This window comes from Gracilinanus agilis, unplaced genomic scaffold, assembly GCF_016433145.1.
Source record: "Gracilinanus agilis isolate LMUSP501 unplaced genomic scaffold, AgileGrace unplaced_scaffold24971, whole genome shotgun sequence".
In the NCBI taxonomy this organism is placed as follows: domain Eukaryota; kingdom Metazoa; phylum Chordata; class Mammalia; order Didelphimorphia; family Didelphidae; genus Gracilinanus; species Gracilinanus agilis.
The window spans coordinates 1-9,285 of NW_025356881.1; the positions used below are offsets into that span (position 1 = coordinate 1).

Here is a 9,285-nt window from a genome sequence, read left to right on the forward strand (position 1 = left end):
CCTCTGTACCCGCCACTCCCCCCGCACCCCCCCTGCTCCCCCGGCCCGGCCTGCGCACCTTCAGGTGGCCGATCACAAAGTGGTGGATCAGGTGGTTCCACGCGGACGTGCGGCACACGGACAGGTGGCCGAAGTCGTGCTGCAGCCAGCCCGCCTGGGCCTAGGACAGAGGCACGGCCGCGGGGTCACCCCTCCGCCGGGGGCCCCCCCCTCGGCCTGGCCTGGCCTCTCTGGCCTCTGCTGACCCTTCTAGGGGGAACGTCTGTGGACTGCCGGGGGCCTTCCTGGCGGAGATGCGGGGGGGCCTGGCCCTGCCCGGCTCGTTTTACAGATGAGGAAACTGAGGCCGGCGGGTGACGGGACCAGGCCAGGGTCGCCCAGCCAGGTACCGTCTGAGGCCAGACCCGGACGGGGCCGCCCTTAGCCCGGAGGCTCCTCGAGGGCCGCTTTTTTGTCTTATTTTTCTCATGCAGAGCCTTAAGCAGAGCCGGGGCTCAGGCCAGGCTTGTCGGCCGCTCAACAGCGTCCCCGACCCCCTCGGCTCCGGCCCTGATGGCCGGCCCGGCCGCTCGGTGGCAGGGACACGGGGAGCCGCCCTGGGGGCGCGCCAGGGAGCAGAGGTCGGGCCCAAAAGTCCCTGTTTCCTCTGAGACGGCCGGCCGGGCAGTGACCCAGGAGAGTTAGCTGACCTCGGGCAAGCCCGAGCCAGAGGGGCCGTCTGGGGGAGCCGAAGGGTCTCGGATGGAGTCAGAGATTCTTTACAGAGTTCACATCCCGGGACTACAGGACGGGCCTCCCGCCCAAAGGCCTGCCTGCTGCGCCCCGACACCCCCTGCTCTAAGCCCCCTCCCGGCCCTGACCCTGAGTCTGGGGTCCCACCCTGGCCCGAAGCTGGGGGGCCGCCCTGGGGGCCTCTACCTGGACCGTGCTGAGCAGCACCGCGCTGACGAGGAAGGGGACGAGCGACGTCCCGAAGACCCAGAGCGTGAGCCAGGCGGCCACGTCCAGGAGCAGGATGTGCAGCAGGTAGAGGCCGAAGAACACGGGGTTGGCCTTCATGAGCCCCATCCGCTCCACGGTGGCCCTCAGCTCTCGGAACTCGTCCGTCAGTTGTTTCTGCGGGAGGGAAGGAGGCGGCTGCCCGCTCTGACCCGGCCTGAGGCCCGGCTGCGCCCGCTCTCTGGGGCGTCCTCGGCCCGCGGGGATGGACGGGCGCCGCCTTTAAGGCAGCCGGGCCTGGTGCCGAAGGTCCTGGGTTTAAATCTGACCTCGGACACTTCGTAGCCGTGAGCCCCTGGACGAGTCACTTCACCCCGACGGCCCGGCCCCGACTGCTCTTCTGCTGGTTCCCCACACCCGGGACTGACTCCAAAGGGAAAGGGCTGAAAGGGGGGGACGGACGAGGTGGATGTGTCTGAGAGAGCGAGACCGGGGCGGGGTGGGGGCCTGAGCCGGAGGAGACGCTGAGTGGCCCAGACTGTGCCCCGGTCAGGTGAAAAGGGGAGCAAAGGGGGGCCGTCCTCTGGGAGGCCAAGAGACGAGTGCTGACAGCTCCCCATCCCCGGAAGGGTTCATCGTGCCCAACGACGAGGATTCGCCCGGTCCTTGGAGACATGATCCCAGCGGACCCCAGAGGGGCAGCCCGAGATGCGGGGAGCGTGGGGAGACCCCAGAGCGGGCCCCTCCCTCGGCCCCAGCCCGGCCTTTCCAAACCACTCACGTTCTTGTTGGGCTCGAAGCTGGGCTGGTCTGGAGCCAGCTCCCCGATCAGCAGGGAATTCATGTACTTCCGAACCAAGGCCTTGTCGATGTGGAACGCCGTGAAGGGATCCTTAAAGAAACCAAGAGACGGAGCATTGAGAGAGCAGGAACCCCCCTCGGCCCCCAGGACACCCCGCTTCCCAGACCCTGAGAAGGACGCGCAAGCTCAGTGCTGGCACTCTGCACTGAGGCTGAGAGCTGGCTGGGCTCCCAGGGCCCTTCTTCCTGGGGAGCGAAGCACCCCAGGCTCCCCCCAGCATCCCTCTGGGTGACCCCGCACAGCTCTTCTGGGGGTGCCCCAGGCCGGGCTGACGGGGAGGCGCGGGTGGGCACTTTCCACGGTCCCTCAAACGTTAAACGCTAAGCTCCTCGAGGCCCAAACCGAAGTGAACGCCAGGCTCTGAAGGAGGAATCCTCAGATCCTTTGGACACTGTCGGGAAGGAGCCCTACGGAAGTAAAGTCATTAGAGGCAGCGCAGGCTGCTTAGCGAGGCCGCGGAGGTCTTCCTCTTCCAGGAACTGCCCTCACTGGGGCGCCATGATCCCGGCCTTCCACCCTGCCTTGGGGACTCCTCTGCTCGCCAAAGCTTCAGCGGTTCCCTGTTCATTCGGGTTTAAAACCCAAACTCCTTGGCCTGGAATTCACTAGAATAAGAATCCAAATACAGGCGAGTCCTTGAAAAGCACACAGCAGGCAACGTCCAAACGGGCAGAACAAACCCGTCACAGGGACTGATAGACCAGAGGGAAAGCGGAGGCTGCACCATGGTCCAGAGACCCACTGGGCAGTCCCAGCCTCTATCGGTCGTCTCATCTGTGTGAGGCACCAGGGGTGCAAAGACATTCCCTGTTCATGCGTTCTGATGTGGCTTCAGACACTTTCTAGCTATGTGACCCTGGGCAAGTCATTTCACCCCAATTACCTAGCCCTTTCCACTCTTCTGCCTTAGAATTGATATTTAGGCTTAATTCTAAGACAGAAGGGAAGAGTTTTCTAAAAAGCAGGGCCTCACAACTTCGCCTTCTAGCTTGGTCGATTTGGGAGCAGAGAGCACTGGCCGCGAGGGACAAAGGATTTCACTTGAAACGGGCCTTGAAAGAAGCAAACTAAGTTGGGAGACTGCAGAGGGATCTGGGAGGCGGGGATGAGGGCCCGGTGAAGGCGGTGACCTCCAGAGCCGAGAGAAGGGTTGGCATGGCAGAGATGTGATGGATAGAAGCATTGCCAGTCCACAGTGGAAAAGAGAATGCTTTGTGGAATCTGAGGACCCGAGTTCAAATTCCATCTCAACTACTACTTACTACCTTTGTGACCTTAGGCCAGTCCCCTCTCTGTAAAAATGTGGATTTGGGCTAGAAAACCTCTTAAAGCCCTTCTGGATGAAACCACGTAATCGTCTCTGACATCCCAGGAAGGAGAATCGACAAGGCTTGGCAACTGGTAGTAAGGAGGCACCGAGGCCCTGGAAGTAGACAATCAAGGCCTGGGAGAAGCAGGGGTGCCCTTAACCATAACAAGTAAAGAACTAAATGTTCACTATCCGCTCCTCGGAGAGGTTGCAACACAAGGGCTTGGCAAGCCTTACAGTTCCTCAGAAACTTATTTGATTATTGTTATCATGCAAATAACTGATTAGTATACACATATGGCGATAACTCCTGCTTAAAACAGTTCCCCTGGGGTAACAAGGTGGCTCAGTGGATGAAGAACCAGGCCTAGAGATGGGGGTCCTAGGTTCAAATTTAGCCTCAGACACTGCCTAGCTGCATGGCCCTGGGTAAGTCACTTATCTCCCCGATTCCTCAGCCCTTACTGCTCTTCTGCCTTGGAACCAAAACTGAGTACTGATTCCAGGACAGAAAGTAAGGGTTTAAAAAAATCACCACCACCAACTCCATGAATTTATCAGGTTCAGAGGAAAGAACAACCTGGGTAAGCCTGGATCTACCACTAACTCCCCCTGGGAAGTCACCTCCTGTTTTCTCAGTTAGAAATGAATATTTGTTGGCCAGGATGACCCGTCTCCTGCTCTAAATGCCCGACAGCCTTTTTCTGCAGAAAGAAGAATGTTGAAACCCTGGCATTAAGGAGGAGGCTCCGAGGGAGGGGTTATATTAAGTGGTTTTGCACGTAGGCAAAGTCTAAATCTCATTTTTTAAAAAGTAATAGTGAGTAATAGATAGCCCTGAGTGAAATCAGCCTCTCTGTCAGGTGCTCTCAGGGCCAAACCAGCATAGTACAATCTCTGGAAACACCCCAAGGACAGACAGGTGGTGACAGACTGTATATTTCTCTTCTCCTAGGAAAGGCTCATCACCAGGAGAGCCGGAGGGCAAAAAGTTGCTCAGCCCTAGGAAATCAATAAGACTATCTAGCACAAAGCCAGAGGGGTGGAGACCTGGAGAGAATGCCCAGTGGATGAAATTAGGACCCTCCAAGAATGGCATGGAAGCCCAGAGTAAGGGATATCCTCATTTCTATACCACATCCCCAGGGCTTTCAGAGCCTACCAGGTGCGTGTGCTCAGTTCTGGGCACCAACATTTTGGAGATAACATTAAGCTAAAGAGTGTTTTTAAGAAGGCAATTGGGATAGGGAAGGGGTGTTGGGAAAATGCTCTGTTTGGGGACACTAGTTCAGTGGATTAGAGTCTTGGGTTCAAATCTAACTTCAAACACTTCCTAGCTGGGAAAGTCCCATTGGCTAGCCCTTATTGCTTTTCTGCCTTGGAAACAATACACAATACTGATCCCAGAGGAGGTTAAAGGTTTTTTAAAAAGGAAAAAAATGCCCCAAAGGAGAGCACCAAAGGGGAATGCCAGACTTTATAGCTGCAGGAGAACAGGAGTCCTTCCTGGTAAAGACCAGAGCAAAGACCAAGAGAGCAATGACCACAACCCTCCCAAGATCACACCAACTTGAAAGCACCATGAACTTGTAGACCTCCAGAACTATCACTGAGAACAGTAGCAAAAAAAAAAAAAAAAAGCCTGAAGCTCAGGACTGTACCCCCTGTAGGAACAGAACCCAACTTTAACATAAAGTGCAAAATCAAGAAATAGTCTAGAAAAATGAACAAACTACACACACACACACACACACACACACACACACAGAAGCTATTATGGTGGCAGGGAAGGTCAAGAAGACAACAACTAGCAAAGCCTCAAACAAAATGCTAATTGGCCACAAGCCCAACAAGAATTTCTGGCAGAGTTAAAGAAAGAGAGAAGAGTAGTAGAGGAAAAATTAGGAAAAGAAATGAGTGGGGCAAGAAAATTATGAAAGGAGAATTAATAGCTTGGTAAGTAGGCACAACAATTCACTGAAGAAAATAACATAAAAACAGAATTGGCACGAAATCTCACTGGAAGAAATAAGCTCTTAAAATTAAAAATTAGAATTGGGTAAATGGAAGCTAATGATTCTGTGAGACATCAAGAAAAAATCAGAAAAATGAAAAAATAGAAGAAAATGTGAAACATCTTATTGGGGAAAAAACTGACCTGGAAAATAGATCAAGAAGACATAATTGGGAAGAAGAGATAATTTAAGAATTACAGGACTATCTGAAAGCCATGACCAAAGAAAGAGCCTATGCATCATAATTCAAAAAACAATCAAGGAAGATTGCTGCAGTATCTTAAATCTAGAGGGTAAAGTAGAAATGATTAGAATCCACTGATCACTTCCTGAAGGGGATAACCAAATAAAGACTCCCAGGAATATTGTAGCCAAATTCTAGAGCTCCCAGGTCAAAGGAAAAATGCTTCAAGCAGCAAGAAAGAAACAATTTAAATATCATGGAGGCACTGTCAAGATAACATAAAATTTAATAGCTTCCATGTAAAAGGAGCAGAAAGCTTGGGATATGATATTATCCCAAAGGAACTATGATTACAACCAAGAATCACATACCCAGCAAAACTGAGTATAATCTTCCAGGGGGAAAATAGATATCTGATGAAATAGAGGCTTGCAAACACTCTTGATAAAAAGACCAAAGTCAGACAGAAAAACTGACATTCAAACACAAAACTTAAGCAAAGCACAAAAAGGTAAACATGAAAGAGTAATCATTAGCATTTTCATAAACTACATTCCAACATGGGAAGATAATATATGTTACTCCTGAGAACATTATCATAACTAGGGCAGTTAAAAAAAGTTTACATAGGCAGAGGGCATGAATGTGAGTCTATTCTGCTGAAATCGCCTCCAAAAAACCCCAAAAGGGCGAGAAAGAGGGAGGCACTGGACGCCTAGTGAATGACTCTACTCTGGAGGATGACTTGGAACTAATAGCCAAAGGGCTATAAAACTGTGCGTGCCCTTTGAGGCAGCAATAACATTACTAAGCCTTCTATCCCAAAGAGAACAAAAGAAAAGGACCTATCTGATAGCAGCTCTTTTCATGGTGGCTAAGAATTGGAAATGGAAGGGATGCCCATTGATCGGGGAATGGCTGAGCAAGTTGTGGTATATGGTTGTGAAGGAATAGAACCGTGCCCTAAGAAATGAAGTGGGAAGTGATTGCAGAAAAACACGAGAAGACCTACATGGACTGATGCAAAGTGAACTGAGAAGGCCCAGTAACAGCAATGCTGTCATGATGTCCACTCTGAAAGCCTCGACTACCCTGATCAACACAGGGATAGGAGCCAATTCCAGAGGACTTGACGAAAAGTGCTGTCCACCTCCAGAGAGAACGAAGGAACTCCGAGGGCAAATTTCTCTTTTTTCTTGCTTTAAAAAATATTTCTAAAACAACTGCCTGAACACATGGGGAGCCAATGGGGATACCATTAGGGATGTAGATCAGTCCAAATGATCACCTTAGTGCAATTATCAATAATATGGAAATAGGTCTTGATCAATGACACGTTTAAACCCAGTGGAACTGTGCATTGACTAAGGGGGGATTGGAGGGGAGAGAAAGAACATGAATTATGTAACCATGGAAAAATATTCTAAATTAATAAAATAAAAATTCTCAATTCAAAAAAATATTTCTAGCTAATATGGAAATGTTTGGTATGATTTCACATATGCAAGTACACGGATAATTGCTATTATAGTGTTTGCCCTCTCAGGGGATGGAGGGAAAAGGTAGGAGGGAGGGAATTGGGGTTTAAAATTTAAAAAGAATGTTTGAAATAAGGGCATCAAGGGGGCAGCTGGGTAGGTCAGTGGATTGAGAGCCAGGCCTAGAGACTGGGAGGTCCTGGGTTCAAATCTGGCCTCAGACACTTCCCAGCAGGGCAGCTCCTTCCCATGGGGAGATGCTCCTTAGGAGGGGATGCTCCTAAGTTCAGCATTAGAGGAAGGGTGGCTACCTGGCACCTGTGCCAACCCCTCCTGGCACGTGAGCCCAGTCGGAGCTTCACCAGGTGAGGGTGGCGCAAGACCTACCACCCTGGGGTGGGCGGAGGCAGAGGGGGTTCTTGGGCTCTAAGCACAGAGAGTTGGGGGATCACGACAGGTGCAGAGCTCCCCCACACGGACAAGAATCCTAGCAGAAGGGCTCGTGGCCAGGAGTCCCGAGTCTTGGTCACGACCCTTCCTTCGGGCTCAGTTTCCCCATCTGTAAATGGGCTGCCTCCCAAGGACAGCCAGAGTTTCGCTTGTATTCTCCTCCCTCTTCCAGAGAGCGGGACTCACTTCTGCCCTCTCTCTCCCTCCCCCCCACTCCTGGGGCTCGGGAAAGGCTTCCACGCTCCTATTGGACGAGAGGCGGCAGAGGCGGGACCGAGGCGGTGGTACCACCCGTTAGAACCAATCACCGCCCCCGCAGTCCGGACAAAGTCACATAACGGAAAGGTCTCGGGCTGGCAGCGGACACCCCGCCCCTCCCGGCTGTGGCTGTGCTGCGCAAGCTCCGTCTCTAGGGCAACCGGTTGGGACTCCAGCCCACCCCTACCTCGAGGGCCGGCGGCGGGGCAAGAGGAGACACCCGGGCCGGGCCGGGCTTCTTCCCAGGGTGGCTAGCCAGAGCCCAAGCTCGGAGGGATGAAGGGAAGGGAAAGGTCTGGGATGAGCAGCCAGAGACACGCGGTCCCCCGCCCTGGAGTGGGGAAGAGGGAGTCCCCCGAGCGGAGGATGCAATGGGCGGCCTGGGCCGGCGGGGCTGGGATGGAGGGCGGCATCCTGGAGCCCGGGTGAGGCCGAGCTCCGAGCCCTCGGAGGTGCCATGGCCGCAGGCCCCCCAGTGCCTCTGTCCCTTTGCTCCTCTGGCGCTCCTTGTCCTGCCCGCAACCCGGCCCGAGACAGGCCTCTCTTGGGGCATCACCGAGGTGCCAGCCGCCTTTTCCCCATTATCGTTGCAGTGCCTTCCCAGAGAGTATCTCCACCTGGTTCGGTCTGGACTAGGGTCCGAACCGCGGCTCCCCCGCCAGGCTGTCAGGTCCGCACTGACAGCGGGGCGGTGTCTTCTCTCCCCCGGCCCCCCAGCCTCTGGTCCTGACAGCAGGACAGCAGCCCCGGCCTCCAGCGTCCTCCTGCTGCCCTTTGGCTGGAGCCTGGCTCGGGCATCCGAGCCCTCCTGACCCTCCTTTAGGGACTGCCCTTTCCACTCGGACAGCATTCCTGCACGAACATCCGAGAGGGGCCACTCGGACCCAAAGCCACCCAGATAACCACCCAGCGTGGGGACTATTCCCCTATCTCGGCAAGCCTTGGCTAACGACCCTGGCCCCTGCGTTGGAAGCCTTCACGCGCCCCCGCTGCCCTTCCAACGCACAAGGAAACCCCGCTTCCTGCCTCTGGCCCTCCCACCACAGGCGCCCAAACCCTCCAGCAACGGCCGCAGCCCTCCAAGAATGTCCTCGCTCCCCCTCCGCCCCCCCCCCCTTTCCCCGGCTTTCTTAGCTCCGCTCTCCACTCCAGCCGAGGTCCCAAACTTCCTGTATCCGGCGTGTGTGGTGGCATCCGAGCCCGGGAAGGGCAGCACGCCGAGCCCCTGCAGCCCCTGCTCCCCGCGCTGCAGCCCCGAAGCTCCTTGGGGCCCCTCTCCTGCCCCTGAGAGAGCCCAGCGCCCCGAGCCCTTGCCTCCTCCGCTCCCCGCGCTGCAGCCCCCGGGGTTCCTCCGGCCGCCTTTCCCTGCCCCTGGGGAAGCTCGGCGCCCCGAGCCTCTGCACCCTCCGCTCATCTCACCGCAGTCCCGGAACTCGTCAGGCCCCCTCTCTTGCCCCTTCGCGGAGCGCAGTGCCCCGAGCCTCGGCCTCATCGCCCTGTCCCCTTCCCCCGAGCTTCCGTCCCGCCCCCGTCCCCGGCGCAGCAGTCTCGGGGGGCCCCCAGGCTCACCGTGGCATCCTGGCCGGCGTAGTGGCTGATAACCCGCGAGCCTCCTGGGTGCCTCCGGCTAAACTCGCTGATGTCGTAGACCTTGCGGTCTATCACTAGCCAGCGCTCCGGGCGGCCTGAGCGCTGCGCCACCTCTTCCCAGGTGAAGAGTCGCGGCGGGGCCCCCGCGGACGCCGAGTGCGGGGCCATGGTCCTGGAGGAGGCGGCGGCAAGGCAGCGGC

General features: G+C 55.4%; 1 protein-coding gene across 1 annotated transcript; it reads right to left on the bottom strand.

Moving 5' to 3' along the window:
* Positions 1 to 58: 58 nt before the first annotated feature.
* Positions 59 to 9,253, bottom strand: LOC123254568 (acyl-CoA (8-3)-desaturase-like; the record flags this gene model as incomplete). The annotated part of the gene is made up of 4 exons (XM_044683564.1): positions 9,065 to 9,253; positions 1,721 to 1,831; positions 919 to 1,116; positions 59 to 160 (listed from the first exon to the last, which is right to left on the bottom strand). Coding segments are annotated over exons 1-4 (600 nt in total), but the record flags the coding sequence as incomplete, so codon positions are not given.
* Between the last annotated feature and the right edge of the window lie 32 nt (positions 9,254 to 9,285).